Source organism: Tenebrio molitor, chromosome 3, assembly GCF_963966145.1.
Source record: "Tenebrio molitor chromosome 3, icTenMoli1.1, whole genome shotgun sequence".
Taxonomy (NCBI): domain Eukaryota; kingdom Metazoa; phylum Arthropoda; class Insecta; order Coleoptera; family Tenebrionidae; genus Tenebrio; species Tenebrio molitor.
In genome coordinates this window covers 30,889,714-30,909,539 of record NC_091048.1, presented here as the reverse complement: position 1 = coordinate 30,909,539, position 19,826 = coordinate 30,889,714, and the positions used below count along the sequence as shown (strand labels likewise).

General features: G+C 36.7%; 3 protein-coding genes across 5 annotated transcripts in view; 2 read left to right on the top strand and 1 right to left on the bottom strand.

The window, feature by feature from the left end:
- Positions 1–2: 2 nt before the first annotated feature.
- On the top strand, positions 3–1,557 carry wap (DDB1 and CUL4 associated factor wap). 3 transcript variants are annotated; one of them, XM_069041863.1, is made up of 3 exons: positions 3–230; positions 288–576; positions 635–1,557. In XM_069041863.1, exons 2-3 carry the CDS (start codon positions 290–292, stop codon positions 1,392–1,394), a joined length of 1,047 nt encoding a protein of 348 aa, XP_068897964.1. In that variant the 5' UTR covers positions 3–230; positions 288–289; the 3' UTR covers positions 1,395–1,557. The 3 variants fall into 3 exon arrangements, with proteins under 3 accessions (XP_068897964.1, XP_068897963.1, XP_068897962.1); XM_069041862.1 differs by having other exon boundaries at positions 280–576; XM_069041861.1 differs by having other exon boundaries at positions 3–576.
- Positions 1,558–2,038: 481 nt separating this feature from the next.
- Positions 2,039–6,137, top strand: MetRS-m (Methionyl-tRNA synthetase, mitochondrial). Its single transcript, XM_069041851.1, has 7 exons — positions 2,039–2,521; positions 2,640–2,920; positions 2,976–3,210; positions 3,648–3,912; positions 4,843–5,054; positions 5,146–5,340; positions 5,525–6,137. Exons 1-7 carry the CDS (start codon positions 2,428–2,430, stop codon positions 5,917–5,919), a joined length of 1,677 nt encoding a protein of 558 aa, XP_068897952.1. The 5' UTR covers positions 2,039–2,427; the 3' UTR covers positions 5,920–6,137.
- Positions 5,891–19,826, bottom strand: part of LOC138126170 (dopamine receptor 1-like) — a 48,013-nt gene continuing 34,077 nt past the window's right edge. The window contains exons 3-6 of the mRNA XM_069041858.1: positions 9,736–9,817; positions 8,985–9,294; positions 7,293–7,525; positions 5,891–7,239 (exon numbers count right to left, since the gene is read on the bottom strand). Of these exons, the coding sequence (XP_068897959.1) occupies positions 6,617–7,239; positions 7,293–7,525; positions 8,985–9,294; positions 9,736–9,817 (1,248 nt within the window). The 3' untranslated portion in view covers positions 5,891–6,616. The remainder of the gene's footprint in view (positions 7,240–7,292; positions 7,526–8,984; positions 9,295–9,735; positions 9,818–19,826) is intronic.

Here is a 19,826-nt window from a genome sequence, read left to right as displayed (position 1 = left end):
TCAATTCTAGGACCTGTCATACTGTCAAATTGTGTGCTGTGCTGTGTGCTGTCAAACTCTCTGGTCAAACTCAAACACTTCAATAATAACATTGACAAGTGCGTTGTCCTCGATAAATAAATATTACATGTAAACACAAAAACCTATTTCGGGTACAAAGGCCGTTGTTAACCTATTGTTCATTTTAATTATAAGAATTATAACAATTAACTTATCTCGTACTATATGAGGTAAGCCAATGTTGAGTTTAGCTAAGACAAGTTCAAACTACAAAAGCAGTCTTGTAGAAATGGCTCATTCCGGCGTAGTGCCTGCTGGTAAAAGAAAAGAAATTTACAAATATATAGCGCCATGGCCATTGTTCAGTATGAATTGGTCAGTACGACCTGACAAACGGTTTCGTCTAGCTCTCGGTAGTTTTGTTGAGGAATATAACAATAAAGTACAAATCGTGTCATTAGACGAGGACAGTAGTGAATTCTCGCCTAAAAGTACTTTTGATCATCCTTATCCGACAACTAAAATAATGTGGATACCAGATAGCAAAGGTGTTTACCCTGATCTATTGTCTACCAGGTTGTATATTTATATGTAAATTGCGATAATGGAATAATTTTGTTTATATTGTTTATAGTGGGGATTATTTACGCGTTTGGAGAGCTGGTGAACCTGACACGCGCTTAGAATGCGTTTTGAACAACAACAAGAATTCTGATTTTTGCGCTCCCCTAACTAGTTTTGACTGGAATGAAGTTGATCCCAACTTAGTGGGAACCTCATCTATAGACACCACCTGTACAATCTGGGGTTTAGAAACCGGTCAAATTATTGGACGCGTAAATCTGGTATCGGGTCACGTCAAAACACAACTCATTGCACATGACAAAGAAGTATATGACATCGCTTTCTCACGAGCCGGAGGAGGTCGCGATATGTTCGCATCAGTTGGGGCGGATGGTTCAGTCAGGATGTTTGATCTAAGACATCTGGAACACTCCACGATAATTTATGAAGATCCAGCCCACACACCGCTTTTACGTCTGGCTTGGAACAAACAAGATCCCAATTATTTAGCGACCATCGCAATGGATGCTTGCGAAGTCATTATATTAGATGTGAGAGTTCCTTGCACCCCTGTAGCTAGACTAAATAATCATCGCGCGTGCGTCAATGGAATCGCTTGGGCACCGCATTCCAGTTGCCACATTTGTACCGCTGGAGATGACCACCAAGCTTTGATTTGGGACATTCAACAGATGCCAAGAGCCATCGAGGATCCAATTTTGGCTTACACGGCGGCCGAAGGCGAAGTGAATCAAATACAATGGGGCGCGACGCAACCCGATTGGATCGCCATCTGCTACAACAAGTGTTTAGAAATATTAAGAGTTTAATTGTAAAAAAAAACAAAGACTATCTTATCTCACAGTATACATAGTATGAAACAGTTTAAACTCATACATTTTTTCATTGTAATATTTATTTCATAAACTTCATTTCAAGGTAACTACATTTTGTAAAGTTCATTTTACAATAAAACGTGTTTCATAAGAAAAAGCGCATCGGTGTCGGTGCTGTGGACCTAAATTAATAGTAGTTCTTGTGTAAATTGGGTTTTTTTGGCACGAGTGGGCCAGTTTAAAACGCGAGTGAAACGAGCGTTTTAAAAGCCCAATTGACACACGAACGAGTTGAATACAACGTTTTTTTTGTTCGACGAGCCCCTTAAAGGCTGCAAATCGCTTAAAATCTTTAAAATTAGCTTGACGTTTTGTTTTGACAAGTGGTGACATTTATCAAAATCCGTTCACATAGGAGAAAATTTTCAAATTCTGACAGTGTCGAACAAAAAAAATTTTTAACATTGGTAATGAAATGACTAACGACTAATGTTGAAAGTTTTTCGATAATTTTTTTTGTCCTTTTTCATATGTCAATTTTCAATGCAACTGTGAATACTATAGTGTCACGTTTTTTACTTTTATATCAAATGTCAACATGAATCGTCAACTTCTGACGAGCAACTTGCAACCATTTTAAAGTACTTTAATTAAACGACTGTTCATGAAATAATTTTACCGATTACATTCGTGCTTCCGAAATAATCTGTTGTAATACTCAAGTTGATTAAAACGCAACACTCGTAACTTTTGACACATTTCTCTCGGCTGCCGACTTCGATAAGCTTTCGTCTTAGATCAGCTGTCGCCTCGAGATTATTAAAACGTTAAAAAATTGCATTCATGATTGCTTATCAACTTTCGTAGTACAAATCGATAATTTCGAAACACTCATTGAAAATGAGTTAGTTCAGATTCAAACCAGAATTTATAGTTTACAGTGTTTATACTGTCGTGTACGGTTTGCACATTGAGGTTAGAAATGTTTGTGCGTGAAGTTAGTTAAATTCTATTTTAATGTCAGGACATGTCTCTCAAAGTCCTACATTTAATAAAACGTAGTATTTCTCAGTCTTCGTCATCATTTTTTGTAACAACTCCGATTTATTATGTAAATGCAGGTACGACAACATAATCTATACGTAAAAGTTCAGTCAAGATTTGTCTTCCGAGAGTTTTATATTTAACTTGTAAAAATGGATTATATACTTGACTTTAAAAAATAAAACTATATTCCAGATCCCCACATTGGACACTTGTACAGTTCGGTAATTGCGGACGCAATATATAGATGGCAATGTATGCTTAATCCGGCGGGAAAATTTAAATTTTCAACAGGTACTGACGAACACGGTTCAAAAATTCAACAAGCTGCATTTAAAAACAAATCAAATCTTTCCGATTACTGCACGAAAGTATCAACACGATACAGAACATTAACCGAACAATTTAGTATTGATTATAGTGATTTTATTCGAACAACTGACGAAGATCATCAAAAGTCAGTACATAAATTTTGGGTGTGTTGATTTTTAATTTTTTATGTTGAAAAACCGCTTATAATAATTGTTGCAGAATGTTTTAAAAAAGAATGGGAAAATATATTCTGCGAAATACGGGGGGTGGTATTGTATTTCGGACGAAACTTTTATCACAGAGTCACAGTTAAAAGAAAAAATCGAGCCGGATGGTCGTAAAACAATTATTTCCGGCGAAAGCGGTCATCCAGTTGAATGGATTGAGGAACTCAACTATATGTTTCCGCTTCGATCTTTACAAGACGATCTTAAATATTGGATCAGTAGGAAGGGTGAGTCTGACAATTGCAACGAAAATGCCGTCCTTTTGTACAAGAGAATCGACGTGAAACTGTTTTTCGTATTGTAAATGGCTGTGCACCATTTTTTTTTTACATTATACGCGTTGTCACAAAAACAAGGCGAAAACAATGCGCCACAATTTTTTTTTTTTTTCTATAAAGCTATCCTGTCCCGCATTGCATTTTATTGATCACTCCATAAGGGTGGGCATCCCGCAGGCTAATGGCACATTGTTAGATTATTACCCCGTTGTAATTACGAAGTCATTCTGAATTTTCCTGGTACCAGCTCTTTTGTGATGTTTTAAACGTCATGAACAAGCATTTTTCGGGTCCAGGCCTTAATTAGTTTATGAACTAAGAGCAGAAAACAGGCATAATTGATTCGGAGTTGAAGTTGGCGGGCACAAATTTCGATTGTGTTCCAGAGAATGCGGTAAAACCGGCAAAGTTCCAAAGGATCTTGTTGGATATGGTGAGTGACGGTCCTTTACCGGACATTTCAATATCGAGGCCTTCATCTCGGGTGCATTGGGGCATACAAGTACCGGATGACGAAACTCAAACGGTTTACGTGTGGCTGGACGCCCTCGTCAACTATTTAACCGCTGCAGGATACTCGAAGGAAAATCTTTCCAGTTTCGGGCAAATCTGGCCACCGAACGTGCAAGTCATCGGCAAGGACATCCTCAAGTGAGTGCAATTACTGTCACAAACGGTCGTGGAAAAGCGAAATTGGCGAAGAAAATGAGATGGAAATTAAAATTGTAATACGAAAAAAACTCAACGATTGCGTTGGATGTAATATGAGAGTGTCTTTTTTAAATTGAATGAACACTTTCAAAAAATTAGTATGCTGCACAAATTGTAGTTAAGAAAATTTAGAATTGAATGTGGCGCGCACGTTGCTTAATGAAATTTACAATAATTGCTGACATTTTTAAACGCGAAACTACTTCGACAATGTAATCACTAATATTTAATTTGTCGGTGTTCACTTAATTGAATATTGAATTATCAACTTATGTAATTAAGTAAACTCCTGGACAAACGAATCAAAGAAAAAATGATTTATTTTAAATTGTTCATGAGTAGAAATTAAGTCAATCGTATTTTGGTTGAACGGTGAGAATGTTGAATACAACGTTTTATCGTATGTAAAATGTTAAACACAATGCCGTAAGTTTTTTAGTGTCTATTTATCAACATCACAAAATAGTCCAAAGCGACATGACGCTGATTTGTCTTTTGTGATAACGTCTTTAGTTATTTTTCTTTCACCAATTTTGCAATTCATCGTTACGATACCATAGTATAAAAATTAAACGAACAGGTTCAGTTTAACGGCTGCCTCGAATTTTTACTAAAATATCCAAAAACACCAGCCTTATACGATGATTACCTACTGATTAGTGATTACGCATCAGTAATAAAAAACGAAGAAAAAAAAAAGTTTATGAATATGACCGTGTCACATAAGATAAAATAAATTATTGAGTTTGTGGTCATGCAGGGTACAGCGAAAAAAATTATTCTTGCAAATTTCCAGCAAGACTGAAATTTAAACGTTACACTTAGGTACACCAAATTAATAAAACATGATGCGATTATGTAAATTCTTAGGTTCCACGCTATTTACTGGCCGGCTTTCTTGATGGCGGCTGATCTGGAGCCTCCCACATCCATATTATGTCATTCGCACTGGACAGTCGATGGCGAAAAAATGTCCAAGTCTAAAAACAACGTCGTTTCCCCGGTCCAAAGGAGTGAAATATATACAGCCGACGGTCTCCGATACTTTTTACTGCGAGAAGGTGTCGCACACAGTGACGGCAGTAAGTGGATTTATATACGGTTTCAGTACTTTATGACTTTACGGATGATATACGGAAGTATCCTTTTTATCTCTTGTGTTTTTTCTCCGAGATTACAGCGACAGCAAAGTGATCCGCATCTTGAATGCGGAATTGGCCGATACTTTGGGTAATTTATTGAGTCGGTGCTGCGGAACTGCCTTAAATCCTAATCAGATATTTCCCGAAATCGAAAGATCCACCTTCCGGGATGTAGCTTCGATGGACGTGACGAAGAAATTAATAGAAGACGTCAGTACGCTTCCAGGTGAGTGATTAATAGTGATAACTCTTTCGGTGTAAACGAAGGGTCGAATGCTAAACTTTAGAGGTAATAAAACAATTCCGACGTTGGAAACACGACACCTGTCTCGCGTAGTAAACGCAAAATGCGCCAACGAGAGCAGGTATAATTTTTCATTTAAAAGAGTTTCAGTTTATGTATCTTTTAGATATTTGTATGGGCCATTATTCCAACTTTAACTTTTATAAGGCGGTGGACAGGCTAATAGCGACCCTTCATCAGGCGAATTTGTTCTTCGAAACTTTAAAACCCTGGGAATTGAAAAAACAACCGTCCAAATGGAGAGAATTGGATTCTGTCTTGCATTTAACTCTGGAAACTTTGAGGGTGTGCGGTATTTTATTGCAACCCATTATTCCAAATATATCTAGTAATTTATTAAATAAAATCAACGTGCCGAGAGAGCGACGTCACTTCAGCGACTCTAAGCAATTATCTTGGGACAATTCCAACTTTATCGGAAAAGAGTTATCAGGTGATAAGTCGGTGTTGTTCAAGCGAATTTTGCTGAAGGATGACGAAAAGAAAAGAGTAAGAAGCTAAATGATCGATTGTGATTTAGTTTATTTAGTTGTTTTTAAATGTATTTATTATATACAGTAACAATTATTAACATCAATAGAGGGTATAAAACATCCATTTTCTTCTATACAATAGATTTCAGGATAGAAAGTTTACATCGAGTTTTAGGTATTTACAATGTTCTACACATTTTTATAGAGATATGCTACTCAACGATTCGAATAAATCGTTTGACATTGTCATGTTGTTTTATTTAAATTAAACCCTGTCTCATAAGTTTATATTGGGGTCCGAACAGTTATGGTGCAGTCAAATCGGGCGACATATTGCCTCAATCTGGAATAAATTCCGACTTTAATGAAACTCGATGAAAATTCGATTAAGACCGGAATTCTTTCCAGTGTATCAACTGAACCACGAGAAGAATACCAAATAGTGCCACAACTGTTTGGAGACTAGTTAAACATATCACAACCGTATTGAAGTATTGCTACTCGAAGAAGACTGATATGGCTCGATCACATTGATTTATGACTAGAAAATGAAGATCGTTCGTCATTAAGCCATGTAGATGACACATTAAACGAATAGTGTGGTATTCACTACATAAAAGTCTATGCTTACGTATTAAATTAGTAAACCACAGCCATTTTAAGAAGAATAGAGTCATCTACAAGCCGTGTTAAACCATCGTATCTTGAAGATTATCACAGTCTTGTCAAATGGCACTGACGCCTTCCCCGAAGAAATCCCTTTCGGCCGAATTGACGCGGGTGTGGTGGATCGATTCGGTGCTAAGATGCTCGCTGGAAAACTCTCCGAAAGAGCCGTTCCTCCTCGCGTTCACGATGACCGTCTTGGTACCGTAATCGGTGACAAATTTATCGTTAGTGTTCAGAGAGACGGACTGATATCCGCATTTACACCAGTCAGGGTAGTGCGCTGTTAAAATTCGTTTGAAAGCTTCCCGAAATTCAGTGTTGAAAATGGAGTAAATGATCGGATTGAAAGCAGAGTTGGAGTAGCCCAGCCAGGTGAGAATCTTAAATGTGATGTCGGGGATGCAAGTTTTGCAGAACGCGGCCACTATATTTATACAAAAGAACGGCACCCAACAGATCAGGAAGACACCCATGATGATGCCGACGGTGACGGCGGCCTTGTGGTCGCTCACGTGGTACGGTGAACTGTGATGGTTGTGGAGGTGGATGTGGAGCGCCTTGTTCTTCTGTTTGATGCTCTTCTTCGTATTGGTATTCTCGGGCAAGTCGATGGGTCGAGTGATGGCTCTGATGTTCTTGACGTGCTTCTGAGCGTAGCAGTAGAGGCGACAGTAGATGCCTGAAAGAGACAGGGTCGGACTAGGTGTCGTCTCCGCTAGAATTGGCCCTTACCGATCATGACGATGCAAGGAACGTAGAACGAGATGCAGCTCGAGACCACCGCGTAAGTAGGAGTGAGATCGAGTGCGCATGTCGGATAGTTTTGGCCGCCGGCATTGTACACGAGAGGTTGAGGGGGCCGGTGGAGGCCCAGCGAAATGGGAACGAAAGATATGAGCGCCGCCAGAAGCCATATTGTTGCTATTGTTCCTAAAGCCACTCGTCTTGTCACCCACCTTCCATACCTGCAATCAAACATTTTGCCTTTTACGTCGCTCGGACGTTTCCGATGCATCGACAAGGCATGCAGTAGCCAAATTCATCGGCAACTGTTTAATTAATTAGCATGCGCGTTACTACTTCAACGAGATACCGACCATGCCAACAACAAACTGAAATTATCTACTTTATTTATGAATAATTTCTCATTGTTGTCTTAATAAAATCACTGAATTTGAAAGATCTTCAGTGTTTTAACCAAGTTACGAAATAATCATTTATGCTGGAAATGTTATTCAATGTAAATTATGAAACTTTGCTAATAAATAAATATTTCATTTTGAGTTGAATGCGTGAAACCTTGATTAAATTATAGCAATTAATTGAGTCTCAGGTTCTTGAACTCCGACTGTTGTTTCGTCTGAAAACGTACATCAATTCAATTCTAGACATAATGGTAGTTATCAAAGTTTGTGGTTGAGTGAAATAGTGAATGAAGTTGCTTTACAAGAAGTTAACGTTGAATGGACCCTATACCTGGATCAGGGTCTCGATTTTATCTTTGTTTTTACCACACGCCCTTGAATTTATCGAGTAAACTCGTCCGTAAATAAGTGACGAAAAATCAATAAGCATTATAATACATATTATTGCAGGAAGAATTTTCATTAGAGGGATTACTTGGAAAACGATGAGTTGTGGTGGATGCGCCGGGTATTCGCTCGGAACGGTGTACCTAATCAGTAATCTTTTTTATTAAAAAAAAACTTGTTGCAGCGTTGTGCAAACGTATTTGTGATTATTCGTTTTTGCGTCGAAAGCACAAAACGCAAATGCAAAATTTCTAAACTTAATTAACGGAGAGAGCAGGTGTGTGCAGTACCTACTTTATAAGCACCTCTCGGCGTGACAACCACAATATCCTAGGAGAAGTGCAGACCTCTGGGTCATTTGAATAACAATCGCAGCGATTTAAACTCGAGTAAATGTACTGGAAAAAGTTTTTTTCTATCCAACAGGTTAACAATGCCCACGGTAAAATTACAAATGTTTTCTTTTGTCCTGCCATCCAAATAAAACGGTAACGTTTTCAGCAAAACTACCTCAAAGAGACAATTTTAAAACAAAACTTCAAAAAAAAAAAGTTAAAATATTTGCGAGAGCTTAAAATTCGTGTCCATTTCAAGTTCGGCTCTTGAAGATGAGAACCGGGTCATGCGTGAATCCAGCGTCGATTTTAATGTGATACATTCCCACCACCGGCACCGGCTCGCATCTCAATATCCAAAGTGTGCATCCCTTTGTGTATGTTTATATTGAATATAAACATAAATCTCGCTTCCATTTCTCCGCATAATGGGTTTTCTCTTTGGCCCGAAAATTTTTCGTCACAATGAGAACGCGGAGCGCGAACATAATAAATAAATTTGCATGCATGCCACATATATAGAGAAACAGAGACAACAAACTCCTGCTTGTGTTTACCTCAGGGGATCTTTAATGTGAATGTATCTATCTAGTGATATGGCGCACAGGTTTAATATGCTGGCTGTCGAACACATCACGTCGAAGGCCACCCAAGTGTCGCAAAATTGGGCACCGAAAATCCAATAGCCTAGAATGTCGTTTACACCGGCGAAGGTCATCACCAACGACGCCACAAACAAGTCGGCGATGGCCAAGGAAGCCAAGAACAGGTTACCTATCCGTCGGAGGCCGCGGTCTGTGTAAATGGCCACGCAGACCAGGATGTTCCCAGCCACGGACAAGAAGATCAGCAGCGACAAGAACGTACCTGCAAATAAAAGTTTACCTTCCAATCGACTCAATTACAGTCACCTCTTTATTGTTACTACATACTAATATTGTATTTAATGCTCGCCATAAAATACAAACAGCAAAGACGAAACAAATTATTGTTTGATAATAATGAATGTTTAATTTCATTTCCGTTCGTGAATGACACGAGCACTTTGTCGACGATTTGATTCAGCATTCCCAATTTGGCGCTTATTTAATAAAGTGTTCGCCGACCCACCAGTTAATAAAAGCTCTGTTGACACTATTTGCACGTTTCCCGAAGCTATTTGTTTTGTATCATGAGTTTCATATTAAAAATTACCATATAGATTGCCAGTTTCAGGCTTAACATTTTAATTATGTGTCCATTAACTTTCACTCTTCCATATTTTTCTCTCCGACTGGACTACATCGAAAAAATTGCGACGCAACTTACCAACTATCAATATCGACATCATCGTGACCGCGTCCTGATTTTCCGGAATCTCATTTTCCAAATCGGTTTCATTGATGATCACCTGCAACAAAATCAACTCATTCAATTTAGAGATTGCAAAAAGCACGACGTCTTTATTGCCGTCGAAGATCTTTGCCGTTCGACCTTAATGCATCATTTCATCTTTCTGGATGAGAACATATTTCGATGAGAGAACCGAAAACATTTGCAAAGAAATTTTAAGAGATATCGCCATATTGTTACGTAATCAACGTAAAAGATTTACATTTCTTTATAAAACGAAATTATTTTTTGAATCGCCCAGGGACACTTTGTAGGAAATGACTAATTTACATTTGCGTTTAAAAATTAAGTTTTACGTCGATTTTGAATTTTAAATGAAATCTTACAGTGCGATAATCACACAAAATGTTTGAATTTTCCATTTAAAGAACAAAGATTAATCTAATTATTTTTTTTCGCTTCAACCTCAAATAAGACAGGGAACTTGTGACAGACCATCTCGATAATAATAATTACTTATTACGATGATGATGGTTCAACATTTTAAAGCTTCCGCACTCGATACCGTTTTAAGATGTAAACTTCTCAAGTAGCGGTTTTAATTTGCTTAATTGCGCAAACAAAATGGGTATTCCGAAATAATTTTTATTCATCTCGGAGAGAATGAAGGGGCAATTTTCGTTTCGGATTACTAATTGCAGTTGATGAATGATTTTCAGGATGCACTTTGAAACTCGGCCCTCGTCACACTTTTAATTATCGATTTTCCTTCGAGATCCTTCGCCATAAAATACGTTTAATATCAGCCGTAGCACCAATGAAATTTGTCATCTCGAGGCTATCCCTCGATATTTATTGGAGGGGCAACTAAGGTGACACGGGTTAAATCTCCGACAGCTTCACTTTTTAAAATAAGAACGATCAGATGAGGACAAGACCTGAACGAGATTGTATCTCAATACCAAATTCAAATATATCACAGCTATTTAATCTGAAACGTCAAAACCACATGCCGGTATGATTGATAAGCTATCTATCGGCATGTTTCACCTTATTCTCGGTTAGGGCCAAGTAAAACGCGTGAATATCTCAAAAAGTAGCTGGGAACAACTGTGATTCAGTAATTAGATGTGGGGGCCCATATTTTCCATAAATCCGCTGAAACAAAAACAATCGACTTAGGGTGGAAGTATTGACGAAGAGCGCGACGACGGAATTATTTCGTTAAAGCTGGCACGTTATTAAACGCAAAGTAAACTCGGCATTATTCGAGATTTTCATCATCTGTTTTAATATTTATGACCATAACACAAACTGTAAATCTCTTTCTTGAACGGAGCAGAAATTTTCTTGAAAAACGCCGTACACATCTCTCGGTATCAATAATGTCATTTTTGGGTTCCGGAACAAACACGAACCTCATTTTCCATCATTTAGAACAAATACGACATAAACTTGACATGAAATAAAGCTTGTCGTGCATTTCAAAACAGTACGTAGCTACCTGACGGTATAATAAGACCGGAGCTGTAGATTTTTTAATGTAAACACATTACGAGTACATTAGAAATGTACAAATGTTCGATGTTGCGGCCATCATCAATTCACACTTTTGTTGATTTAATCGATTTACTTTAAAAATACGCCAACCTTATTGTTGGTGTTAGTACATAGCTCGATAAACCTGAATACAAAATGTTCTGTTAAGAAACACCCAATTCAACAGCAATATACAACGTGTCTCAGAAATAAGTACATTAATTTTAACCAGTGACAGTTCTCGTCAAGAACAACAAAATTTTTATGTAGGTATCATTTTTTCGAAATACAATTTTTATTTCAGAATTTTTCCCACCCATAAATTAACGAGCTGTCTATTTACTCGCATTTTCTAGTTATTTGACCCAATGACAGTGACCGTGAAATAATACTTTTTGTGAAATCAAAGCAAAACATTGTGTTTTTAGAATACCGTTTTTCCGCTCTGCGGCCGAGGTGTAGTTTTTAGTTAGTTTTGTCCGACTCCACAAGGCAGATGTTTACGTGTTGATCCTGTGATTTAAGCTAAAATTTTGTGAAAATGACGACTTTATTTTCGAGTAAACCTTGTTCACGTTGAGCTGAACATTTCAAGGTCAAATTATTTAATTTTTTAGCTCTGTAATTATGTTTTGTAAATAGTGACATGCAGCTAACCAACATAATGCGATTTAGCAATGCTTAATTCAACGTGAACGGTGTTTAAAGTCCATTCGTTTTAATAAACAATTGTCAATGTCAAAAATTTTTAAAAGACCGGACTGTACCATCCCAGATTCCCCAGAATATTGTTTTATGAACCAGATGTATAATGGTTTTTACACTAGATTTTTATTGAGGTTATGTATATGTTGCACTTTGACGTTTTTCTATCGCAATTACACAAATCACAATAATAATGTCATATCCAGCGACCGGTACGAAAGTACCTACAGAAAAATGATATGTGTTAAGACCTTGCACATCAAAAGCAATGTTTCGTGATGTTTAATGATTCTGAAAAGTGAGTGAGTTGGGTCTGCAAACTTAGCAAGAAGAAGTGAAGGTTTGTCCAGAATATTTACTTGAAATCCAATAAATCGGGAAATGTGAACGGTTAAATTAAATGTGGATTAAAAGATAAAAGACAAAAACTAGTTTAATATGAGAAAAGTGAAAAAACTAGGAAATAGGTTACATCAAAAATATGAGCAGCTTTCTCGCAAATTTCTTTCATCAACATTCATGGTTTTTCCGTATCCAATTCTTTGCAGTATCGAACTACTGCCATCTTGTCACGTTGAAGAAGCGACTGACCTGTACCTCTTTTACGTGAAGCCATTCTTCAACTTTAAATTCTTCACCAATTTTGAATTTTATGCTTTTATATTTAAACAAGTCCTGCGCATGTCAAATAGATGAAATTTGGCTGACACTCAGAGATGAGAGATACCAAGATTGATTTATGAAATACCTAGGTTTGACATTTTGGCAAGTCTACCAACTTGACAACATTTTGACAATTGTTTATTAAAACGAATTTACTGTACCTGCATGTCACTATTTACAAAACATAATGACAGAGCCAAAAAATAAAATTATTTGACCTTGAAATTGTCAACTCAACGTGAACAACATACAGTATGGAATAAAATGATTTACATCTAGTTACCTTTGCATTACCCTTGTAAAAATACGAAATGCCGCTCTACGAAAAAAAGAAAGCCTAACCTCAAAATATATATCCAAATTCCAAATGTGATTTATTGCGAAGGGATGATATGAATGCAAAGTTGAAATTGAAATTAAAAAGGAGCTAACAAAAGCAAGTCACAGCTAGTGTTGAAAGTGGCCACCAACGTTTGTTAATTCAATATTTAGGTTATTTTCGTGAGAGACCAGGTATCCAATGGTTTTTCGGTATCTGAAACCAGTGTATTTTTGTGATAGAGCGGTATCTGCAGTGACGTCATCAAATACGTCATTGATATTAACCTGGTTATAATTTCAGTTCAACAGGTCACGATCTGTTGAAGTGATCACGGTATGTTTCCATCCTTTTTTAAAAACGCTTTCCCGGCACAACCACCTAAACACCTAACCTGTAAATTGATTGTTTAGGGAAGAGTACAAGTGAAGTTTGTGGAATTAGGCATTATTATATCGTATAGGTGCTCTGTATTCATTTAACTAACAATGGATACAGCTGATGGAAATACCATCGTTTTTGGCCAAAAAATGTAGTGATTTTTTAAGCTGTTCAAAATGTATAAAAAAACGTTGACTATTTGCATAATTGTTGAAGGTACCAAAACCAAATCAAAACGATCGGCTATTGCAAGCAAAGTATCCTGTTTAGATAAGTACCAGAGGAACACCAATAAAGATTTCTCAGGTTGCACTGGATAATTTCCTCCTCTGTACATTTTTTTGATTAACTGCTGTTCATCATGTTCTAGTAGCACCCTGAGTAGGCTTTGAAATGTTTCTTTCTTTAGTCTGAATAGTTGATAAAATGTTAATTCCGTGTAGTCGTTTATCCACAAGCTTATGTCAATATGTTGTCAAACATGAACTACTCTTTCTTTAATAAACAGCTTAATGAAGTTTCTCTGTGATTTACGACATAAAATCATGTATTTAATAACTTCTTTCAGATTACCGTCAAATAAAAATATTTAAAAAAAACAACCCCGTGCACCGTCCATGCTTTTGACTTGAAGCTTTGACTTTGACGCTAACCCATCCCATAACCTAAATTTCTAATAACCGGTACGTTTTCGCATTAACTCATACCAATCCGTTGGTTCATTTAACCGCTCCGGTCAACAATAAATAACCCGGTCTCTCACGAAAATAACCTTTTAGTAAATTGTAACAATTGTCAATTCGATTGATGACATTTATTGACAGAACTAATAGCTGTACAAGAAAATTTACATGTGCAAAAATTCCAAAGGTAACTAGATGTAAATCATTTTATTCCACACTGTAGATAGTGTGTTAGTGTGTGGTGAAGCGTCGGGGTGCTCCGCGAGTCTAGAGAATTTCCGTGCTACTTCTTATGGGGGTACATGAAGGACTTGGTACATTCGATCCCAATTGACACAATTGAAGTTTTAAGAAAACGGGTGGAAAATGCTGTCACAACAATTTGCAATAACAGAAGAATGCTAGTTTATCTAATTACTTCATTTGAATTTTTACGGATTAATACACTAATTTTAGGAGAAATTTTGTCATTATTTGGGTATATTGTTTTCATTTAATATCTACCATATGACTCTCTTTTTTCTCTTCCACCCTTATCATTATAGGTTACAGCAACGGGCGCAGCAATTAGCCGCTGAACTTAAGTTCGCAAGAAACAAGTGAAAGTTTTCTTGCATTTGTTTTTTGTTCTTCGCTTATCGGCAACGGCGAAGCAAGTAATCCCCATAGGCGGGTAACGAAATTTGTGCCAACTCTTTCAATAATTTTAATTGGATAACTATAAGGTTTAGGAAAAAAATATATTTAAATACAGGGTGATTTACGAGGAATAATGAGCCCGGCGGAATAGAAAATGCAACCCGCAATTCATCAGGAGAAAAACCCGGACATTTACCGCTTCGATGTCCGGCTTTTTGTTGCAATGTATTGTGGGTTGCATTTGCTATTCCGCCGGGCTCATTATTCCTCCTAAATCACCCTGTATACTCGTATTGTTGCTATTAACGAGTTCTATTACCAGTTAAAATTAATGTACTTATTTCTGAGACACGTTGTATAAAACACAAGACTTGGTATCAAGGTTCTCCTCCTTAATTAAATTATCACGGCGTAATGGAATAGCATTATCGTATGTTGTGCGGCTTACTTAATTATCAATGTAATGCAGATGCGTTAAAGACCTAGTACTTAAAACAAAGCTGCCGTCACCACCTTGTCCGTTGTTTCCCCCTCGTCGGCAAAAATGAAAATTTAATTAGGCGTCAGTAATTCGTGCAAGTCGACAATATTTCTTTGAAATTAAGTTTAAATTGGTAAGGCGAAAACACACAAACGACTTTATTTTTGAAATTCTGAAGGATAAGCTGATTTTCGGAGCAATCGTCACCGCAAATTTTATTTTTGGGATCGCCATCAAATTCCGTATTAAATCGCTTCATGGCACGATAATGGGCATTACGTTGTGTGGAGGATTGGTGGACTTACGCCACGGATCGTTGTAATAAATATTCATGTTATTTATACGTTTCGGAATGCTGACGCACTGCCTACATTCTCTAATCACCGCATTTTTTACTGTTTCGACTCGGATTGGAGACACGCAAATTTTAATCCATCGATCGGTGTGATTTTTAAATAAGTTTAAAACGACACAAAGCTGCACTCTCTTGGACTGTTTCTCGAACAACAACAAAAAAGTAATTTAAGAATTTTAAAATTAACGAAATATTAAAATTTACAGTAAAGTGATCTTATATTAAAATGAAAATACCCTAATCCATGTTGTCGTTTCACATAATTAAAAAATAAACAAAATAAAAACATGAATAAGGTTTGCTAGACAGAGCAAGGTCCAAATTCTTTTTGTTTTGAGCATCTTTATATGTGGCTGACATTGTAAACTAATTAACCGTAGTTGAGCTGTCGTAAACATTTGAGTTATTTTGTCTGTATCAAATCCGTTGATTAAGAAATAAACTTTGACACTTAAAAACTTTGGCACTTCTGATAAGGATACCTGCTTATGCGGTTGTAATGACAAACATGTAGTTATCATTAATGGATAGCATTGCTGAAATTTTCGGGTAAATTACTTTTTTACGGCTTTTTGGTGGCGGCGCCGGGCAAACTTTCAGATAAATAAGTTTAATGTGACCTCTCTATTCGACGATTAATCCAATAAATCTGAAGGTGTAACGCTGTAAGTTATCTGGTAGTATTTCATAATAATCCCAGTTTGGGACGGCACTAATGCAGGTTAACTCCTAGAATAAACAAAATCCTGTTTTTGGAGCGAGTCGGTGTACTTAAATGGCCAACAAACACGTTTAATACCTTAATTTCCAACCTGGAACGAGAAATTGTCGCTATAATTCGTAAAGTAAATAGGTTCAGCCCAATTTTTGCGCATCCTAACAAACCATCTCGAGAAACTCCCGGGTGTCTCATTAAAAATTTATATCAAGGTTTAATTTACATATAGGTTATAATTAACCGTAGAAAATTAAATTATTTATCTGAGAGCTAAAAGGAGAGCGAGAATCGTGCAAGTTGAAAATACTAATTAAGACGCGTGAGGATTATTAAATTAGAAGAACTCTCGTTCTAATTGGGCATCAACTAGATTCGTTAAAGTGAGTATCTCGTTTAATTTTTGACATAAATACGGTGGATTTCGTGTCGCAGACGACTCTGCCCTGTCGTCACTTGGAAAAATCAATGGGACAAATCCTCCTCACATCAATAATCACAACTCGAAGGGTTTTCGATTTAATTGCTTCTAGACGTTCTCACCCGTTCGCAAATTCACTTGAAAACTATTCCTCGGTCGTTGTTGAAATCGGCGAATTTTCTTCGTTATATAATGAATATTTCTGTAAATGCTGCCTCTCCGTCGCCTCGTCGTCGTATACCGATATTAAAACCTTATTGTAAATGTAGGCGTCGTGAACGTTTCATTTGCGATAATAAGGCCTGACGTTGACATATCTGCGTCTACGGACGTATTGTTTGATAAAGATATTTGGAGCAGATTTGGGCCCTCTTTACGACGTCCTCAAAGGCAGGTGCAAATAACAAAAATATGGGATTCTCAAATTATTTATCCAAGCAGAGAAAATTATATATTAGATAAATAATGTCTTACTCAACGAAAACAAATTTAAACCAGTTTTTAAATATCAATAAAGAGAATTTTCGGAAACAATTATAAATAAAGACAACAGAAAGAGTGGAGTAATACGAGTAGTTTATGATCCATATAATAAACGATGAACCGTTCCTATACAAATATTCAGAGATCAGGTATTTTTCATTTTCTCTTCCTTCTTGTCGCGGGACGTTATAACGCACTGTTGCCAAATGGTCACCTCCGTGATTGCCACATCTGCAACGCTACGTATCGTAAATTTCTCGTTTCGAAATGAAATGACAAAAATATTCGCTGACCGTCCGACCAACAGAACTCGGAGGCTTGAAAAGTTCGTGGTGTGGATAGTTAATGGCAAAAAGCTAACACCTTGCTAAATAGATTGGTCAGGTATAGGTGAACTTCCAAAAAAAAAAGTTCAAAAATTGTCGTGTGAAAAAGGGCGTTACTCAAAATTTTCGAGTTACTTAGCTTATCGGATAGCCGGTGTTCGAGTATTTTTTTGGTAGAAATTTTGTAATATTTTCTGTAGCCGTTTGGTTGTAAAAAATAAACAATTTTCAAAGAAGCATTGGGCCTTATGGAAAGAATAAAATTGAAATGGCTGTATCTCTGTTCGACGCTTGCCAAAAATTCGATAATTTTGCCGTGTTTTCACGTTTCTCACTCCATTGCTCGAAAACTAAGCCTCAAATCGAAAAAAAATATTCTTTAAGATCTAAAGACAGATATTCTCTGATTACGATGGTGTTTATTATTATAATTCTGAGGGAATATTAATCAAGTTATGATTAAAAAACTAACGTACCAACAAAATCTCTAAGCGATTAGAAATGCAAACGTCGATCACCCTCCCGCACCCCTCTCTTCCCCGCGCTCGGCCGTTCCCCAAGACCTACCAAAACAATTATATAATTATATTGTTTGTAATATTTACATTATAGTCCTTTTTTTAAACAATTCTCAATGTCAAAATTCCCTTATGGCAACTGTGTGGGTAGAATAGAGTTGACATTTCATTGTCGCGCAATTTTGAAAATTCTCAAGTCAACGTGCAATAAAATAAAAAAATCAAATGCACGCATATGAAACGTCATACCCACCTACAGTTGCCACATAAATTTTCGTACATAGTTGCCATATTTATTTACAATAATGTTGAATCGCCCAATGGAACTCGGCGAAAATAGTCCACTGTCGCAAGAATCATCGCCCTATGTGCAAAAATATGTTTTTTCTATTTTGCACCTATAACACAGTCAGTATAACACTCAAACGGGTTTCGAGAAGAAGTTCTTTTCGATACGCCTTTCAGCAACATTTACTAAAATTTTTAATGTTGGCAGTGACTCATAGTGAGTTGTTGCTATGTGATTACTGCACTTCACGACACTTTAAATTCATAACTTACAATTATTCGTCTATTTACCAGCGTTACCAACCCTTATATTTGCCAAATATAATTTTCCTAGCATTATGTTTTAAACTTTTTTAAATTTTAAGGGGCAAAATAGAAAAAATATTGTATTATACTCGTTTTATAAGCCATTTTGTCGCACTTGTTTGTTTATAGCACTCGTCGCTGCGCTCCTCGTGCTCTAAAAAACGCGTGCGACAAAATAGTGTCTTATAAAACTCGTATAATAAATTTCTATTTTTTTTAAATTTTGGCAATTTCTCGAAATTGAGCAAGGTATAATTTTTTCGGCTCTAAAGAAGCACCTTGACGAAAAGAATCCAGAGGTTTAAAGTTTTTCTCAGTCGAAAAAAAAGAGGTGGGGGGATAGTGTTTTTTTGCATATCCCCCTTAGAAGCTATGGCATAGAATTTTGTACTCTTCAAGACGCTTCCTTGAGACTATAAACATCATAATTTAACCTTCTTCATTTTTTAGAAAAACCCAAAAAACTGAAAAAACGAATTTCATTTTTCTTGAAATAAACAAATTCAATCGACTATACTGGGTGCCCCAAAATTCGCGGAACAACGTAGTAGTACGTTGTTAAGTAGTCATTAAGAGATCCGGTAAAAATGTTTAAAAAAATCAATCTTCTTTTTTGTAGAAGATATGAACCTATTCGTTACACTAAATGTGGCAACATTTAAAAACATTCTATGCATCCCAATAGTCTGCAAATATTTCATTTTTGTTGTATCCTTGGAAATATTTGAGGTAAAACGAACATAAAATTACTACTTGGAAATGCTGGAAACAGGCACGTAACTAAGGGGGGGCCTGGGGTGGCACAGGCCCCCCCAAAAATAATTGTGCCCCCCCGGGTGCCCCTGCAAATTTTAGGTCCAATCCAATACATTATTGTCAGATAATTTCTCTTAATTATGTAGGTAGATACATACTCGTATATTGTTTCTTGAGAAATCGAAACAAAAAATTATCTCACACGAAATAGCTTAGACATGCAGTGTTTACAATAATGTTAAATACCCATACCCAAACATTGCATTTGTGACAGTTCAAATTACATAGATTGGAGTTCCAAATAGCGTAAGTTGTGCTGAGAGTCGCAGTTCTCAGGAAAGCGATATTAATTCAGTGCCGAGTGTGGGTACTTGAAACCAAATAAGATGGTATTTTTTACATTAGGTACTTGGGATTTCTTTTATTTTTCTTAATCTCAAATTCAGTCCACATTCAGCATTTAGTCAGTCTTTGCAATTCGGCGTTACG

Excerpts from the sequence above, each read along its gene's own strand:
- MetRS-m (XM_069041851.1), top strand. The coding sequence starts at position 2,428 with ATGTCTCTCAAAGTCCTACATTTAATAAAACGTAGTATTTCTCAGTCT. Across the intron at positions 3,913-4,842 it reads ATCGGCAAGGACATCCTCAA|GTTCCACGCTATTTACTGGC; the intron begins GTGAGTGCAATT and ends GTAAATTCTTAG. Across the intron at positions 5,055-5,145 it reads TGTCGCACACAGTGACGGCA|ATTACAGCGACAGCAAAGTG; the intron begins GTAAGTGGATTT and ends TTTTTCTCCGAG.
- wap (XM_069041861.1), top strand. The coding sequence starts at position 239 with ATGTTGAGTTTAGCTAAGACAAGTTCAAACTACAAAAGCAGTCTTGTA. Across the intron at positions 577-634 it reads CCTGATCTATTGTCTACCAG|TGGGGATTATTTACGCGTTT; the intron begins GTTGTATATTTA and ends TATTGTTTATAG.